This window comes from Vidua macroura, chromosome 19 (assembly GCF_024509145.1).
Source record: "Vidua macroura isolate BioBank_ID:100142 chromosome 19, ASM2450914v1, whole genome shotgun sequence".
NCBI lineage: Eukaryota > Metazoa > Chordata > Aves > Passeriformes > Viduidae > Vidua > Vidua macroura.
In genome coordinates this window covers 5,309,903-5,329,504 of record NC_071589.1, presented here as the reverse complement: position 1 = coordinate 5,329,504, position 19,602 = coordinate 5,309,903, and the positions used below count along the sequence as shown (strand labels likewise).

The window sequence follows — 19,602 nt, the reverse complement described above, 5'->3', positions numbered from 1 at the left end:
CCCCGGGGCACCGGGCTCGGAGCCAGGCCAGGGGGTGGCCATCAGCCGTGGGTGCGCTTGGGGTAGTTGCACTTTCATACTCCGCATGTTTAGTGTCTGGTCCCAAATTCTGGCCTTTAGGAGGTTTTCCAGACTCCTTCGAGCCGGGATAGCAGCATTCGCTCAGCCAGTTCTTTCATATTGCTTCACTCCTGTGCCTACTTCAGCGCAGTGTTCTGATCAGCAGAAGTTCGTGGCACACTTCGTTTTGTCCCAGACGTCCACCTTTTAAATTCTCAAAAGCTGTGATCCATACAGTTCTTTCTATTTGTCCGTTTGGGAGCTTTTCCCTGTCAGGATAACAGAGGCTGTTATTGGTAAGGAAAAGCCTAACAAATCCCCTTTAAAAATGCTATTACATAAAGCATGAGAAGTTTGTCTTAGATGATACTATCTACCCAGAAGACAGAGAGAAAGGGAAAACCCATAAACAGGAGTGGAGAGTGTTTTAGTTACACATTTAACACTGAGTTTTCACAGGAAATCTTGTGCCACAAAAGAGTTTCCTTAAGTTAGGCTTAAAAGTTACCAAGATAATAGCAGAGACCATAAGCACCCATCCATCTTCCTGAGGCAGCTACCAAAGCGTAGAGATCTTCATGTTTTCTCAGGAAAGGAAGCTACTAAGGACTGCTTCTTTAAAATCCTATTATTTCCCCCAGCAATTGTAGAATAAACTTCCTAGTTGAACAGACAGCTCACACACAATGGGACACAATGGAATAGTAGCACATGAGCTCTATGAAACACTTTAAATTACTTAGAAATGCAGGTTTCTATGTAAACAAACTGTTACTCAACAGCTGCTGTACTGCATTAATCTTGCTCAAATGTAGTAAAATTTGAATACCCTACCAAGCAAACTAAATTTATTTTCCAAGAAGCCTGCCTAATATAGGCATACATAGAAATAGCTACATGGTGCTGGTTTTGTGCAAGATATGCTTTATTCTTTAGAGAAGTGGTTTTTATTTCCTATCTTTTAGTCCAGCTTATTGAAAAATAATTTACATAATATTCTTCTTAACCATGACCTTTTAATCAAACAGCTTGCCAACATTTTTTATCTGATGAAAGGATTAAGATATTAGTGCTTCTAGCCTCAGTTGTCAAGCAAATCAATATTGGTGCTGCAGGTGGAAGCAAGAAAACAAGCCTTTGTCCTCTAATCTTCACATTACAGCTCTGTTTACATCTTGATCTGTCAGAGTCCTACCCAAATTAGGTGCTGGAAGCCACTGCAAACACTCAGACCAACCTGCCCCAGGCAGAGACACAACCCTAAGAAGGTGTGGGTTGGGAGGGTTTATATCCCCCGTGTCTGACTGGGACTGGCCAGGAGCAGAGCCAGGGGCCACAGGGGATTGGCCAAAACGGTTGGGTTGGGTTGGGTTGGCCAAAAGGTTGGCATTGGCCAAAAGGGTTGGGTTGGCCAAAAAGAATGACCTGCTTGGGCAGCATTGTCGTGCACTGTTGGGAGCAGGGTTTGCTTTGGATTGGTTGGGTTCACATCTGTGATAATGTATGTGTTTGAACACTGAATAGTGCACTGTGGATCTCTGCAATGCTCTTGAGTGAAGACTGGGTGAAGATTGTTCAGGAGCTGCAGAGAGCTCCTGTTTTCCTTTCACAGTAGAGTGAGGCAGTACCCTACTTCTAGACATGGCTCATCCTACATGTGTTCATCATAAAACTTTCATGGGGCTTGTGAGAATAGCAAAATACACAACCTGTGAAGTGTCTTTCCTAGGTAAGGGCTGTGCTGTGCTTGGATTGGGTGTTTGAGCTTTGTCTGAATGGCCTTCAGGTGCTGAGTCTGCTCTGGAAACTCCCAGAGAACACCTTCCCATTGGCACAGTGTTTATCAGATATCTCCAAATGGCAAACACTGGTGTAAGAATGCTTTTTAACCTGTATTTACTATAAACTATGAATACAAGACCTTTATTTATAATCTAGAATTATGAGGAAAAGCTGCACTTTTGTGTGAGTCAGTGTATATCAGCAAAAATTGATATGTTGAAAGGTCCTATAAATACATCGCAAGCTTTTTAACTTTTTTGTGCCATTTTCTTTTTGTGGTTTTCTAACATTTCAGTATTATTTAATTTTAAATGGAGGTAGTTATGCAATCTTGGGTACAATATCCTGATGATGAATGACAGCTGTCACTTTTGCAGTGAATTCTTCCACAGATTTGCTATAAAAATTTCTTTTCAAGACATTTTGCCACAACGTCTTGTCTCTACAGAAGCTGTAGGAGCCCTTCCACCTTTCAGAATTGTGTCTTTTGTTGCATTTTTCACTTTGATCCAGACTCTCTACATGCTGTGACTTTCTATGGTAGGCACTACCTGAAGCAGAAAAAGTAAAGCAATCCTTTAGTTCCCAAACACTCTTTTTTCTTTTTAACCAAGTAAGGACAAATGAACACAGCAAATAGTTCTCAGATTTACAATACCTTAATTTGAAATAGTATCAACCCCTGTGGAAACAGTAACATAGATTAAACTAGCTTTATAATAATTTTGATCATATTTGTTTTGATAATTGCTTCTCAGCTCACCAAAATGAAATTTAAAAAAAAATAAAAATATTCTTTCACTTGTGGAACACCTTGTTTTGTCAATCTTAATCTTGTAAGTAAAGCAAAAGTCTGACTTAAAATTGTGCCAAAGCAATTCCCTACTCCCCTTCTCCCTCTTTGTTGCTCAGGTTTCATTTTGAGCAATGACTCTCTTTTGAAACAGTCCAATGTGCAAGTCCTGAATGTGCTGAAGAAAGTAGGAAAGAGTCAGATATTTTTTATTGGAAAACTCTCAGCAAGTAAGGTTTAAACAAAAAGTAATTTCACCTCCAAGAGACACAGTTGTCAATGGATGACAAACTCTAAGTTCAAGTTTAATCCTGTTTGTGATTCAGTGCAGAATAGACCTCTCTCTGATTCCTGTCATTTAGGAAGGGAAGCAGAGACTGTGTGAAATCAGCTCTTGATTCTTCATAGCTAGGCTCAAATGAGATATGTGACCGCTACTGAGTTGATAATGCTTAGCATACATATGACACTGTTTCAGAGGATCTCACTTTACAGATACTAATAAATTTACTTCAGTCTCCCTCTGAAGCAGATATGCATATTCCTATCTGCAGTCTGGGGTTATTGAGGCAGAGAATGTTTAGCTGGCCCAATTTCTGACAAGTCTTTTTTCACAGGCAGATACTGAAGCCAAGAAGTGTGTCTGCCAGCTCCCTTGCTGTAATTATTCCATGCTCTCAGTGTGTCTCAAAGCAATTGACAGTATCACTTGATGCACCTTTGGAAGGCCATAGATCAGCAAATGTGCCCATGTTGCAAATTATCAGGCAGACATCAGCTCCTCATGAATAGGAAGACTGTATGGTTCTGCTGATAGCAAAACAATCAGCTCAAATCAAAGCCATTTTCTCCAAGGCAGCTGCTTTTTTTGGTTATTATCTGTTCCCCTGTGTTTCTATTCTTGGTTGACAGATCAGGCTTCTGTTCTTGAGGAATTCACTTTTGGCAGCAAGAAATGTTCGCACTCCCCCATCATTTTTCATAGACTAATCTGTGTTGGAAATTTTCAGTAAATAACATGAAAGCATCAGTGATTGAACACTTTAAGGAAAATAGTATCATTAGGTTGATTTATTTTCCTCCCTAAAGACAGCAGCTTCTGAAACACATTTTTCTTTTCAACTGTCTATAGGTTCTATAATTACCTGATCATTCTTTTTGCTAGTTGCTTTATAGGTTTGGTAGGTAGTATATCATACTGTATAGTTTTTTATTAAAATTCAACACTGCTGTCTCATACAGATGGTTAAGTGATTTGAAATCCTTGGAAAATCTGAGCCATAGTATTTTTACCTATATAAATACAATGGCTCCATAAGACATTGTTATTCAAGAGATGGATGATCTGGTAAAGAAAAGGGTGGATGGACCCTTGCGAAGTTCTGCTGTCCAGAGGGATGTTCCAAACACTTGTTGATACTCAGATTGAGCTACAAGACTTGCTCTTTGCTCAGGGCACTTCCAAACTGAAACAAGTTGCAGGGGGATGTGGATGTATTTTCCAGTTTAAAAAGGATATCAGACACACATGGCAACCCAGGCACAGAACTCACTCAATCATGTAAAATAGAGATATTCTAAGCTGGGTTGCAGACCTCTCCTCGCAGCTGTGGGATAACCATTGCCTGGGTTTGGCATACAAGACTTCCAGACAGTTAGCTTGCTGTTAGCGTTGGATTATTTGGTGAACCCTCTCCTGGGTTTCACTCTTGCCCAATGATTTGGAAATATTTTTCAGGCTGAATGCAACATGATGACACTTGAACACCAGATCCAGCCATTCCCAAGTTTCACAAACTGCTCTAGGCTTGAAAATCCTGAGAAGAATGCAGTGTGCTGGGGAAGTGGAAGGGGTAAACTGGCTGTGCTGGGAGCGTGTGGTGTGTGATTAGAGCAGCCACAGCTTCAGGCATCTCTGATTGTCTGCAGCTGAATATTTGACACCCTCCAACATGTCCCGGCAAAGCAGTCCCACTTCATTTCTGTCCTGCAGAGTGTAACATGTCGACGTGACTAATTGCCTGGGCAGACAGAAGGGAGATAAGAACAGGGAGGACAGAAGGAAGCAGATATTCCAGTATGGAATAGCAGTGCACAAAACTAGGACAGGTCCAGAGTGTGGAGTATGCCTGCATCAGGGTAGGATTGGAGGTGGGAATTGCAGGAGTCCCTGAAACAGAGGAGTTTAGGAGGGGAGCACACAAAGACCTTGCAGAGTCAGGAGTGAGTGGATGCACAACTCTGCAGATTTGCAGGCTGCCTCCAGAATTTATTAAGTTACTGCAGCCTCAGTGTGTGAACCTATTTCCCGAGTGTTTGCAAAGCCTCTGTAATGCATGGATATGGCAAGCCCATTTCTCTCTCTTTCAGGATTTTTCATAAAGGTACACAGAGAGAAATGAAAGAGAAAACAATTTCTGTTTCTGCTCCTTGTTTTTCTCTTGTGGAATGTGTTTGGAGAATTGTTTACCTAGAGTGATCATTTGGTTGGATCATGGTGGATTGTTTGGGCCTGATGGCCAATTGGATCCACCTATGTCTGGACTCTGGCAAACAGGGTCATGAGTTGTGAGTAGTTAGATATGATAGAGAAAGTAGCATGTAGTATTTAGTATCGTCTTTTATATAGTATATTAATGTATTATAGCATAATTATAATAAAGAAATCATTCAGCCTTCTGAACTAAGACATCATTATTCTTCCCATTGGGTTCGCCGACATCTACAACACATGGGAGGTGTTTAGTTGGAATGACAAAATTATTGCAGTTTTATTTTGATATATTCTGCATTTAAAAGAGAGCATGCAAATCACATCTTCAATGGCTCCAGTGCCAGTCCAGGTGCAGAGATTGAGGAAGGTTGATTTTTCATCCTAACCTGTCTTTGCTATTGGCTTCAGTTACCCCAATACTAAGACATCCTAACCTATCCGGGGTTAGCTGTGTTTGGAATTTCTGGTTCTAAATGAAAACCCTTTTTAAAAGTTGGAAAATTAAACATTCTCCTAGTTCAGATTTGCACAGGAAAGACTTGCCTTCTTGCTTTCTCTGTGTGAAATATCTAGTCTACCACTTGCTGGTACCTTAAATTAGGGATGTGAGAAAAACTAAACTGTTTCTGGGCTGGTCAGTGTGTTCAAATTTTGGAGAAGCCCTGAACATCTATGATGATGAAGCAGTGCTTTGTGCACCAATGATTATTTTCACAAACTCTTGTTATGTTGTCCATTACAGCTTTTGAATTTCTCTAAACAGGAAATATTCCCTCTTTCCAGCCAGTCCTTTGTATTTTTAACACCCTTGGTATGTTTCCTGCTTCCTAGCACTGAAGGACTCCAGGGTGGTGTTCCTAAGCATGCAGATGATGTGCTGTGAACTTTAGGGAATGGCGTGTTTTGCATTCAGGATCACATTTCAATTTGCTGCCAGAACCAGAATGTCATTGAGGGCAGTGCAGAAATCCTGCCTCCTGCCCAGCTCAGCCTCCTGCCCTCTAGCCATAGCCACCCACCCCTGCTGGATGCTTTTGAAATCCAGTTCCAGAGAGAAATTCAGGCTCTTAGTTTTGTTTGAACAGGTGAGAGCATCAGTAGATCAACTAATAAATCTTATCTTGGAGGGGACTAAAAAGAAGGATCATGGATTTATCTTAGTCCTTTTATTGTTAATGACTGTTTTCTCCTTAAAATCATATTGTCTTGCCTTCCCTTATACAGAAGTCACTCTCAAATTAAAGGCAAGATATTAAGGCTATAAACTGCTGTGTGCAAACACACAAAAGTACTTTTTCCTCTTTCCCACTCCCAACCCTTTGCTGGGAGCTCTTTGTCGGATTCACTCCAGTAACTTTGTCTGATCTTCTCTTTCTAGTTGCTAATTGGCCTGGCAGGGATATGAAGTGACTGAAAATAACTTTATTCCCTCATTGTGTGCACATTGAAAGGGTCACAGAACAGAAAAGTAGGGCAGAGTCCAGCCTAGTGGCTCATGCCGACCAGCCTGGCAGCCAGAAAATGGCACTTGAAGGTGCTGGTTGTGATTCTGCAGGCAGGCCTTTGATAACTAGCACTCTGAATATTGAATGTCTGCTCCTTCTCCCCCAGAATGCAGGTGCAGGATTGCCTGCAGGAGAGAAAATACTGTTACCTAACTGCAGAGTGGGACAGAGTGGCTTTCTGAGTAAGCTTTTGGATGCTTTTTTTTTTTTTTTCCTTGAAGTTAGACAGCATGGTCAGAGCTGTGTAGTAGGTGACTGCCACAAGGATGGAATCTCCAGAATCCTTCTTTGAAGAAGGTAGTGTTGTATAAACAAGGGTAGTAAATCTCAGCTGGCAAAGGCCAGTCCCATTATATCTAGGGGGTGTGGGGGTGGTTTGGGTTGATTTGCATATCTAGCTGCTTCCTTTTTTATTTGGATTTAGGAGAAGGATATATCCAAGTCCTGAGCTTCTGTGTGATACTAAAAAATAGAACCAGGATTTATTAACCAACAGAAAGACTTTCCCAAGACAATCATAGCATAATCTTACAGTATCATGTTGTGTTTATATGTAAGTGAGACCTTTGGAGCAATGTACACCAGAAAAAGACATTTTGTGGAAGGAGAAGAAATTTGTGCCATGGGAAGTAGAGGAGAGTGAGTTAGAAGAATATAAATTCTAGAGCTCCTCAATTCTGTTAGAGTTCCACTTTTGCTGAAGAGAGAAAAGGCCTAGATCCATAGTCATCTGGCAATGTTTTTAGGAGTTCTGCCCTACTTACTGGTGATCATGCTCCGCCCAGCAGCACAGCCTTGTCAAAGGTTGGATGTGATATTCAGCAAATGGAAGAATCATTATTGCTGGCTCCATTGGAGATTAGCTGGACAAAGCTCCTGGTAGATAAGAGTAATGAGACAACTAGCTGTGGGTGACAGTTTGCTCCAACACCTGGTGGAATCCAAGCTTTGTCAGCCTTTTTCTGGAGGCTTGCCCAAAAGCCTGTCAGGACTACAGTCATACTCTTACTCTGCACTGCAGGGAACTTAATTTGTCTATGGATGTCAGATTTTGGGGAGAGTTAAGCGAACAACTTCTGAGTAACGGGGTGGGTTGATGCACTATTAGAAGGACTTTGATCTCCCTAGTTCTCCTTTTAAAGACTGATCCTGTAACTTGAATTTTGTGAATTTCGTCACTTTCTTATCCTAAAGGAAGCAATGTGGGAGACTTGATTTCTTCCTCTTCTGTTTCTGCAGATGCTGATGTGGTAAATGTAGCCAAGCTCTTCCCTACCTCGGAGACATTCTCTCCTGAGGAGCAGTCTCCTTTTGCTGGACATGCTTACAGAACTGCACAGCCATGGACCTCAAGGAGAAGTGTCAGGTAGGTTTGCTGATAACAGTCACACCCAACTTAAGTGTTGAGTCCTTTTAAATGTCTTTATTATTTTGGGTCAAGATTCACCCGGTGGCGCTATTATATAGTGGTATAATCCATGGTTAGTATCGAAGTTGAGAGTTGTGTTACCTTCACATCCCTGTGTCAGCAGGGAAATCCTTTGCAGGGTGGGACTGAGGCACCACAGTGGAACAGCACAGGTGGGGTGTCCTCTGTCACACCTGCAGTTCTCTCTTTTGAGCTCTAAGCTGGGGCTCCATTCCCATGGACACTCAACTTGGCTTTACTTGAAAGGCTGAATTCACTGAAAAGATTTTTTAAATAAACCAGGGCAATGAAATCATCTGAGTCCAGTTTTGCTGATGGTAACTTGAGGTCTCAGCCAGCTCTGGTGAGAGAACAGTCTTGGCTTTTCTCTCTGGTGTCCCTTTCCCCACTACACTTGAGCTTTTGTCTGTTGGCTGTCTCTGTTTTCTCCATGCATCCTTTCCTCGCTGTTTTGTTTGCAGCAGTGAGAAATGGTTGTGTTCATTAGTGCAAAATACCTGTTAGGGACTCACCTAGACCAAAAGATACTACAGCAGTGTAAGTGACTTTTAAAGGGCAGTTTTTCACATCAGCTCTGGCACTTGCCTGCTCAGCTTCTTCTTTTCTGGGTTTCTGCTCTGAGCTGTGCTAGACCAGGAAGGCCTGGGCTCACTTCTGCCGCAACCTTTTGGTTCTGGAGTGCTCAGAGGATGTGTTTGACCTATGTTGTTTTATATCAAATAGCTTTATCACTGTGGAGTTAACATTCCAATGAAGACAATTGTTCTCTTGTTAATGACATCGGGGCTAATCTGGTATTGATCATTTTAAGAGATGATGCACTTAGCACTGTGTGGAGGAGAATGTTCTGTGTAGGATCTGAGAGCACCAAAGAGAGCAGGGCATAGTGGGGACACTTTCACTGTAGGTCACTATATTTGGCTCACCTTTCTCATATGACATTCTCCATTGTACAGTGCAGGAAGATCATACCAAATTGCTGGACAGGCAGCAGCATGGACAGTATTGTAATAGACCTATAAAAGGCCTATTAGGAAAGTGTCCTGACAAGGAGGTTACAGGGGGAATCATGGTGTTCTCAAGTCCTAACCTCCTCTCCTGACTTCTTGAAATTTTTTATCCCTCCTTTCTGAATTGGTATTAAAACTGAAGGCGAGAGATGGTCACAGTCTTTTAAATAGGAATTTAAAAAACCCACAGATACATAAAACTGCATTTTACAACTTACTTTGTTTGGATTCTGAGGAAAGACCATGATTTTATACTTGTTAGCAACCTCAAGGAGTGGGCCTGGAACTAAGGTCCCTTTGAATCCAAACCATTCTGTAATTATTATTATTTGGTGCTAAGGAGTTTGCTCTTTTTTTTTTTTTTTTTTTAATATTGCAGATCCTTGTTCCACCCCATCTAAGGTGGAATCCATCTTCCTTCCCAAAGTGAAGAACTTGGACACATACACAGTGATAAGGGAACAAATTAACCTGCTTTGTAACCTCAGCAGTAAGTTTGATGTGCTAGGTTTATTTTAAAATGCTAAAAATAAAATGAACCCACATGAAAACATCAGTCCCAAATCTGGCTGAAAGCAATCTCTGCAATATATGTGTGTGATGGAGAGTTAGTACTCCTGGAGCAGGAGATGTGCTCAGAGTACTGCTGCAGCACAGACATCTGTCACTCAGATGAGAGACTTGTCCTCTGGCTCCAGTTGGCTGATAAGTTCCCTTGTCAGGAATGGCTGAGGATCAGAGTTTGTCAGGTGTAATGCAGGCTGCCTTCCAGTTTTTGCCAGAAGCCAGACACCATAGAGAAAGGCAGAGAGTACTCTTCTTAAATTAAATGTGCTGATATCTTGTTCTTTCTCCTCCTCCTGTGACTTTTTAACTTTCTGTGTATTTCTGAAGTGAATTTAATCCTTCTGAAAGGTGCCAGAATCTCTGCTCCAAGACCACTCAGCACATACCAAGAGAGCAGCACTGATTGCCACAGGAGAGTGGGAAGCTTCTGAGTTTGAGTTGCATTAGACAGAGGCTGGATTTGCAGCCACACAACTAATAAAAATTATTGACATAATTCATTCCACAGTTACCCATAACAACTGAGCTGTATTGTCCCAGAGTAATTGCTGCAGCCTGGATACAGCACAGTGCCTCCTGGCCAGAGCATGGAAACATGTTCAGGGAGCCAGTGCTGTGCTCCACATTGCTCCAGCACTGTTGGTCCTTGTTCCAGGTTGCCTAACAACAGATACAGTCCTACCTTTGGACTGAAAAGTAGCCCAAGTCCTTTGCCACTTCTCATCCTGCCAGTTACTATGTCTCTGTGTTTATTCCCTGCTGTTCTCTTAAAGCTCAGCTCTTCTTCCAAGGGCTTTTTCACAAACTGATCCTTTTTCCACAGGTGTCTCTCATTTATTCTGCAGATTTTGTATATGTCAGTCCCTGCCTTTATACTCAGCCTTCTATTTCAAGTCCCAGTTTTATCTTCAGATCCCAAGTTTTTGTCTTTTGCTCTTTCATTATATTATTTAATGCACAAATGCACATCCAGATGCAATTTCTGATACCAGTTGATATTAGAAGGAAGCTAGATAGTACAAATTACTGCCCTACACAAAACACATTAGAGCAAGGTCTCTCAGCAGTGGGGTAAACAAGAAGCAGCAATTTGATCCAATGCCATTTGTGTCCATGACCAAAGCTGGAGTTTTGAGGTTGGGATCTCTAACTGCATGAAGCACAAGAATTGTTCCTGGTATTGCATAAGCAAGTTTTATTCACTTTCATTCAAGTCACCAACAGGTACAAAGCCATGGGAAACAAATCAGCAAGCACTGTAATAAAGAAGAGGTCTTACAAGCATGTTGTGTGAGGGTTCAATATAAAATTGTTGTCTAGGAAACAAAATGCCCTACAGAAGGATAAAGGGTGTTTTGCCTCTTTCTCTCTTCTGCTTTCTCCTGAAGTTACATTAAATAATTACAAAGCGTCTGCTTCCCTTCAGCTTTGGCTCTGGGTGCTTTGTGAGATTACACACCCATATGTAACTCAGTGCCAATACACAGGTGATAACCAGACCCCGTGTTGAGTTTATTGTGAATATTGAGGCCACTTAATCTCTGCCCTTCTGGTTTAAAATGCAGAATATGGGCTGTGCCTCATGAGGCATTTGAACCTCAGAAAAGGAAAGGAAAGGAAGTGAAGAGCTTGTCCAGGTAGGGTAGATGAGTCCTGACATCTGTACGTGGTTTTCAGAGCTGCACAATATGCTGAGACTGGAAGCCTTGGCAGTGCCTGTACTGCCTGTTTGGTACCAGGCAGCTGTAATCCTTGGCAAGCTATTGAGGTGGTGTTTGGCTGGGCCAGTTCTTTACCCCTTTCTGTGTGGAATGAAAGCAGTTGTTTTAGTGATTGCTCTGCAGAGCTAGGAAGCCCCAGACATAATTAGGACAGCACTGAAGTAGGAGCTAAATAAAAACTCACTTATAAAGGTGCATCCCTTCAACAGTGGGAAGGAAACATTCCTGCAAAAGATGAGAATGAGAGAGAAGGCTCATTCCTTCTTCACCTTTCTATTCCCTTGTTGTTTTTCCACCCAGCCCTGCCCTGTCTACACTTATCCTTTGCCTCCTGTTTACCATGCCCAGGTAAATGTGGAGCCCCAGGAATGGCTATGGTGAATTTATGTGCACCTTTTAGTTCTGATTGTGTGGCTCAGGATGAATATGGGATGCTGAGAGGGGCTTTTGCAGCATTTTTTATCAACAAGAGAAGAGGGAGGGAACACTTCAGATGGGACCTCTAACCATCTGAACTTCTTTAAATAACAAATACTTATATTTTTGAATTGAGCTTGAATCCAAAGCTGTGGAGTCATCTGTGGGGCAGTTAGTATTCCAGGGTCTCTTGGTCTCAATTTTTCCATGCCTACTCAGGTGTTTCTTCCTGTAGTATATTTTATAGCACTTTGTCCTACCTAATTTGCCATCTGCTTTTGCACAGACCCCTGTCTGTCAGCATCATTCCTTCCTGTGCATGTATATGGAAGTGAGCCCAGGGATCCTCACTGTGTTGGCTCCATCTGATGAATGAACTATTCTTACAGACATCTGGTGCTATCCTGGGCAAACTTTCTTCCCTCTCTGCTTTTTTCTCCCCCTATTTCCATCCCTCATCCTCCCTCATCCCCCACCCCCATCCGCCGCCTCCTTGCTGGATCTGCAGTGTGACTGGAAGCAGGCTGAATTAATCAGCAGACTGGTGCTTCACTCTGCTGCTTCTGTCTCATTCTCTGCGGCGCTGGGCTCTGCACAATCTTACTCCCTCTCCCTCTTTGCTCTGTCATTTTTGGAGAGCAGCAGCAGTGCAAGTTGCTGGGGAAGTGGTGCAGGAATTTAGCCCAGATGCTCTTCAAACAGGCTGATCTTTGGATCCCCCACCAAGGCAAATGTCGCAAAGTAAGTTCCTCTCCCTTAACATTTAATTTCAAAATGGCTTTCCCTGTCTCCCTCCCCAGTCTGCATCCTGCCTGATGTGATGGGGCATGAAGAGCTTTGAGGTTTTGGGGGAAGGAGGTTATGGCAGGACATGAAACAGAGAGTGATGATTTTAGCTAGGGAATAGCTTGTTTTTGGTGGTGATGGGGAAAAGAAACTGTTTTAAACTGCAGTTTTAACCCCAGGACCAATAGGAAGATCCACACAGGATTTTAGCTGCTGCCTCCTGCTTCTCTGCCCCTCTGCTTCATGGCTTAAATTTGTCTGTTGCTACTAGGCTATAGGCTTTGATCTGTAACTGTTGAACCTCCTTATCCCTGTGGGATCCGTCCGGCAGTGTACCTGCCAGCCTGGATCATCGCTTTGGTCCCCAAAGTCTTCAGCTGAAAAAGTGGGGATGGGAAGAAAACTATCAAGGGGATGAAAGATGCACTGAAGTTCTGTGGATTTCTGAGCATCGCTGGCCTCTGGAGGTGGGGGGGGGCATTAGCATTCCCTGGAGGGAGCTCTGCACTGGCATAAAGCACTGCTGTGTGTTGAAGCCAGGATAAATACAGACTCCTAACTGCTCTCTGAACTTGGAGGAGTAATGCAACTGGCTAAATTACAGTAATTAAAGCTTAATAATTGTGTAGTGCTTCAAAACACTGCATAGATCCTGTCTCTTCCTGCTAACAGCCTGGTGGGACAGGTAACTATGGTTGGGGATTTGTTGCTCCAAAGAGAACTGAAGGGATGGACAGAGGAATGTACAATTCCAGATTGGGCTGTTTCCACGGGAGCATCTGCCTCTTTCTCTGCTGCTGGGCTCCTGCTGGGGAGAAGCAAAGTGCTGGGCTTTGCATTACCTGTGTAGAGAAGTTGATTGTGCCTGTTGGCATCTTTACTCCGTGCCTTATGGAGAGCATAAAATGTGGATGCTGTTGCATGGATTAAAATGGACCCTGTGCACAGCACAGTGCATCAGTGATTCAGGCTGGCGAGCGCTGCTTTGGCCACATCTCAGAGCTCTGTGCTCCTGCTCCATCTTTTTGCAGGGGGAATCTGCAGGCCCTGTTAGTGAGCCTCAAAGCATCCACACTGGAGCCCCTGCAGGCACCCAGTTACCCAACTGGGGGGTTCTTTTGTGCAGGGGCAGTGGGAGGTCTGGGCTGCCTTTCATCTTGGGCTGCATGGGGCAGGGAGGAGACAGTTGCTGTCTACTGCTCTCTCCATTAACTTGGGCACTGCTGTGCTGAAGACTCTGCTTGTTTCACTTGATTTGAGACCACCAACAGCTAAGCTGAGGCTGCCAAGCTAATGTCAGGTGCATTCAAACCAAGTTTAATAGCGGTGTTCCTCATGCCTTCTGGTGCTTTTCACAGCATGTCCAGGTTCAAAGGCAGTGGTTCCCACAGAGTATGGTCTGCTTGGTGGAGCTGCCTGAATTGTGCAGATATCAACATACATTTTCTTTTTCCTGAGCTTTCCAGTAGTGTTCATGTGGGCTGGTGAATGTTAAAATCTTCACAATTACAACAGTTGGTGGGGAGTTGGTAGCCCCATCACAGAATGAGAAATTAAGTCATAGAGGAGTATCTTGATTTTCCCACTGTCATGCAGAAACCAGTGGCAGAAGGAATTAGAGAATCCAGCAGTCCTGACAGTCCAGAGTCTTAATCAAAAGTTCATCCCATGAAATAGGAGTGTGTCAGGGGGATGATGGATGTAGCCTGGGTCACTAGAGAAACATTCATGCCTGGACTCAGGGAGTCTGACTCTTAGAAAAAGTAGCCAGGAGAGCACCAAGAAAGGCAGAAAGCAAGACTGGGACCAAGGATGGGGTAATAAAGGGAAGTTTCTGCCCAGACTGACTGATGGATTGGCCCTGCTGGTTCCATCTGTGTCACTCTGTAGCAGGGATGAGCCATTTCAGGCAGCCTGAGCACTAAGTCAGCAGCTGCAAGTGTATAGGAGCTGTAGCATCCTGATTGGTGATTTGCTGTAGAACAAGAATAAATTCCTCTCTAACACTAGGCTGCTGTATGAAATGCTACCTGAAGAAATAGTGTGTTTGTCATGTATTTTGATGTCTGTCATCCTTTCTGCTCAGACCCAGAACCCCATTTTGTGCCATATTGTGACTTACCCTAAGCAAGAATCCGACTTACAGTAATAAATGCAAATATATTTGGTGGATTTACTCCTTATTTTGTGTTTTTGAACCTGTGAATAATGCTTACATTTCAGGAAGCGTAATCCTTGAAGTAGATTAATCACCTGCAAAGTGTCATTGTTAAATTAAAAACTGCCTCCTTTTTCTGCTAAGGAATGCAAAATAGCTGTCAGGAAAAGGAAGAACATTCTGCTGCCCAGTTTCCCACCTCCAACTGTTCAGATCTAAAAAGCAGTTGAGTAGAGGTGTTATAAAAGGAGCCTAGTGAGTGCAGCCTGGAAAGAGGGAAAGAGTCTGCAGGGGTTTTCAACCACTCTGAATCAGAGGGGTGGATCTACAGTCTATGAGAATTGAAACTTGTAGCAAATATTTTGTATTCTGTTCACTTATTTACTTAAACAGTCTTTGTAAAGGCAGTTACACTCAAGTGTACAACAGTCTTTGTGAGAATCCCTTATTCTGCAAGGGACTGAATCCACAGAGGATGGAGGATGATTCAACCCACTTTGCTCTGGAAAGCAGGGAATATTTGTGTTCCTGTATTATTAAAAAAAATATTTGGCACATATTATATCAACATTTACTAGTACAACAAATAAATATGCTACTATGGATGTGTAATGGCTGTGAGAAAATATAAGAGGACTGAAATATATTAATATTTTGTGTCCATTTCTCTGTACACATTCTGGGATCTACTTCTTTGTTTCTCTGGAAAGAAGCTGCAAGACCTCTGTCTTTCGTCAGGTAGCAGAGAGTGTGAGATGGCTGATAAACTTTTAAGGTAATTTTAAATGATTCTATGTGTAAAAGAGCAAGATTGGAATTTTAGGAAGAGAGCTCAGTGGTGAATTTATGTGAGGATGGAGGTGGGTTGCAGGAAGTAGACATGGGTAGGTGGTGTTGCTCGGGAACAACTTCATGTTGTGGGAGAAAAAATCAGAAAATAACCACACTTTTCCTGCCTATCAGCCTGAAAATGCTCCTGCAACCCCTGAGGAAGGCAAGGAAAACCTATTTGCTATGAGCCAGGCAAAGCTGTGGATTTAAATAAGCTCCTGGGTATTTGACAACTTATTTACCCCTGTCAAACTCTGGAGGGTCAACTGAAAGGACAAGACAAAGAAGAGTCTATAGATTCTGTGACTCCTCAACTCCTGCCTCTGAACTGCTTCTTGTTTCCTTCCTGAAGAGCCAAACCAGCCCCTAACCCTGGGCATTTGCAAAATCTGTCTCAGCTTCCCTTTTCCTAATGTTTTCAGGCAAGCTAAGCAGTAATTTAACGTGTAGAGTATTTACTACGAGTGGAGAAATTCACACATCTTTTCGTGTTCCCATCTAGTCCACACTTCAGCACATTCATTGCCTTTAGAAAATAAAATCACATGCACAAAAGAAATGTCCTGCACTGTTTTCCCTCTAACAACCATCCCATAGATCACAACTCTTGAGAGCCCTAATATCCCAAAGCAGAAGATGCAACAATCCCCTTTTTACCTGGCTCCAGCCATGCCTCTCACACTGAGGCTGGGATGGCCAGGTCAGCTCCAGAGGAGCCCTTAGTGCACTTAGAGGCTCCTGTGCTCTCCAGGGCAAAGGAGGAAGCAACTTCTCATTTTGTCCTTAGGACTTTCTGCCTTTAGGCACAGGCAAAAGGAAAGTACAGCCTTTTAAAATGCCTTCTGATACCCATCAGGGGTTTGCTTTCACTGTAACCTGGAATTTACTGTCTGCTCTTTCTTTGTTGTTCTTCAGAGGAAGCCCTATGCTAAGGCAGCTGGGTGGGAAGGTGTCTTGCTGTTTCTATTTGGACCTGAAAATTAGCGGCTCTCTCTTTGAGCATAACTTTCCAAAGCAAAGATGTGAATGTTGAGGTTTTTTATTAATGAACTGACACCTCCTGTGAACGGCTTCTTCACCTTGGGGTGCTCACTTCCTGGTTTGTGGCAGGAAGAGCACTTGCAGCTGATGAAAGGCTGGAAAGGTTTACTTAAGGGCATTTGAAAAATGCCTCATTAGCAGTTGATGACTTAGCAGGGCAGGTTTTGTTCGAAAACCTGGAGCTGCCCCTTGCCAGGAGCTCATGGTGGCTCTTCTTGCCTGTCCCTTTCATTTGGGTCCCAGGCTCTTTCCCTTGATGCTCACCCACAGCAGGTTACCCCAGTGCCCCCAGCTACCCTCACTCACAGTATTACAGTGTTTGTTTACCAGACTGGCTCTGCCTCCTTTGCCAAATACTCCATGGTCTAAGTGTCAGGATGGGTGTTTAACAATTCCTGCCCTTCCTGCCCTTCCTCTTCCCCAGCCCTGCCACACTGCGCTTGTCCTTTGTGACCTGCTACAGCCACGTCCCTTTGTGGCTGCCCTTATCTTGACTGACACTGTGCCAAACCGGTAACTCCTGTGTAAAGTCTGGAGCAGGTGTGCAAGTGTTTCAGGAACCTTTTTAGATTGCCTCTGGGTTTGCTGCCTTTTTGTGCTCACTGCCTGCAGTGGCAGTTTCTCTTTCCAGGCACTGTGTGGCTGTAGTAGATGTTGGCATTAAGTGCAGCTTTCCTCTTGTTACTTCTGTAGCTCTTGATGAGTCCATTGGAACCAGCTCACTGTCTAAGCAGACTTTGCTTTTCAGTTCAAGTCCCTATTATTTTTGCTGCCTTTCATTCTGTGTGTTTTATTTGTCTGCTTTCCCCATGTTGGAGAGGATTTATACATTTGTGGGTGCCTCGCTCTGCCCTGGACAGGCAGCAGTCAGACAAGAGAGAGAAGCCTGATTGTGCCTTGCTCGGTGTTGTTCTCAGACACTCCTGTTTGCAGCACTCTGCGGTGCAGCAGCATGGCTGGTGCCAGCTCCACTGCCATCTTCTCCTCTGGGAGTCTTTGAGACACTCGTATGTTTAGTTCTGTGCTGATGTTACCTGGGCTGCTTCCAAGAACAACACAGAACTGCTTCCTCTATTCTTAAAACTGACACAGAGAATGAAAACTGCAGCAGGATTATTTTTAGTTCTGTGAAAGTGCAGCTAAAGCAGCATTGCTGGACTCTGCCTGGACAGAATTTGCTGTTTCAGGTTGTCTCTGATAGGTGGGGAGAGTGTGTGTAGTAGATGGTATTTGAAAGAGAATTTATGTTCTATTCCTCAACACTGTTACAGTTTTGGATTGGACCATCAATGCTGCGACTGGGCATGAGTCTGAAGTCCAAGATTAGTTTCCAGTAAATGTTCATCACGAAACCATGCAGTTAAGGAACAGGAAGAACAGATCAGAGCCAAGCTGCACTTGCAAAGCTGGGTGTGTGCAAGCAGCTCCTGAGGAGCAGAACTGCTGCAGTTTGAGACCACGGTGGGTTTGGCAGGGCTGGGAAGGGCTATGAGAGTAGGAAGAGCTGCAGCTCCTGCCTGAGCTCTGGGCTGTGTCACACTGCTGGGGACAGGAGGGACAAACTTCCTGCCTGTTTGTGTTCAGTAGTTCTGTACTCTGGGCACAGTATGACTCACGTGAACATTTCTATATGCAGGATATCCTGTATGCTGTACATGCTCAGTGTGTTTGTATTAAAACATGAAATGCCCATGAGAACCTTTATTTAGCAGTTCCCTGCTGTAGCCCTCTCATGGACACCTGCCTGTTCTTCCCTGTTGATTTGCTGTCAATGATCTGGTGCCCACAGTATCTCACTGCAATCTGTGATTTGAAAGAAACTGCTCATGCTTCTGGCCCAGAAATGCAAGTGCTTACCGCACTTTGTTGTTACCAGCATCTTATGGCAGCGTTTTCCTTATGGCACACTCCCGGGATGAGTCCTTTGGGATTGTTGCGTCTTTGATGAGCACTGAGGGAGCAGTGCTGTGAACTCTGTGCTTCCCGCAAGTCCAAATGTCTCCCTTGCAGTTCAGCACTTAAAACTCCAATGTTTGCTCTTGAAAAAGGAGGAGTTGATGGTGGGGTCATGTCTGGTCCTGAACTGATCTATGGCCTAGCATTTAAATCTGGGAACTTCTGCATCAAAGTAGCCACAGAGGCAGGACTCACAAACAGAAATCTGTAGCAAGTATTGTGGAAATTCCACCACTCTTGTTTTGAATTGTGGATATTCTACTACTTAGTTTTTACTATTGCTAGCAACATTAATCCTGTATCATCCTATACCATAACTGTGTTCTGTTGTCTCTACAAGCTGATACCAGTTCAAGCCTGCATAACCTCTGTTTGTATTGTCCTCAGCCTCTGCTGATTAGATCTTGTTTCACAGAAATGACTTGGTATTGTGCTTTGATAAAGTATTTATCAGCACAGTCAGGACTGATTTGTTTACTTGATACTATCTAAGTGCTCTAATTCCAGCCAGCAGTCTAAAATTCACAGGAGGGAAGATGATTTCAGGAAAATGGAGAATCAGGCTGGTGATGATGAGTGCAGGGCATTCACAGTCACATGCTCTGTCAGCCACCAGGAAAAAGCCTAAAAGGAAAATAGGGAAGCACTAACCAGTTTATTTTTCTGGCACTTCAGGATGAGATGACCTCAAGTTTGGGCCTTACCACAAAGAAAGCCCTCACGATCCTAAGAGACCAACTGTCAGCTCTGCTGGAGGGGCATCAGAAGGAACGGAAAAAAGGGTCTTCGTGGAAGGTGAGGCACCAAACAGCACAAGTTGGGCACTTGGTCTCCCCTTCTCAAAGTAAAGATGAGAGCTAAACAGAAGTTGGCTGCATTCCCCCCCAGAGTGTCCAGGTGTAGAACTGCTGAAGTTCTTGGGAACAAAGCAAGGAATCTAAGGGTGAGTTTCTGTGAGCACTTTTCTCCTGGATGCCAAAGCTCTGTTGGAAGATGCCTCTTGCCCTGTGAAGGATCTCAGGACTTCAAGAGCCACTAAGGGCAGTGAGCTT

At 43.5% G+C, this 19,602-nt stretch overlaps 1 protein-coding gene across 4 annotated transcripts in view; it reads left to right on the top strand.

Moving 5' to 3' along the window:
* The window catches only part of TMEM94 (transmembrane protein 94), a 50,749-nt gene that overhangs the window by 404 nt on the left and 30,743 nt on the right, over positions 1–19,602 (top strand). Inside the window, exons 2-3 of one of the 4 annotated variants that reach the window (XM_053994766.1) lie at positions 7,874–8,000; positions 19,226–19,345. In XM_053994766.1, coding sequence (XP_053850741.1) covers positions 7,977–8,000; positions 19,226–19,345 — 144 coding nt within the window. In that variant the 5' untranslated portion in view covers positions 7,874–7,976. Of the gene's footprint in view, positions 1–7,873; positions 8,001–12,382; positions 12,520–19,225; positions 19,346–19,602 lie in introns of those variants that run through there. The other 3 variants (XR_008440029.1, XM_053994765.1, XM_053994767.1) reach the window with 3 other exon arrangements.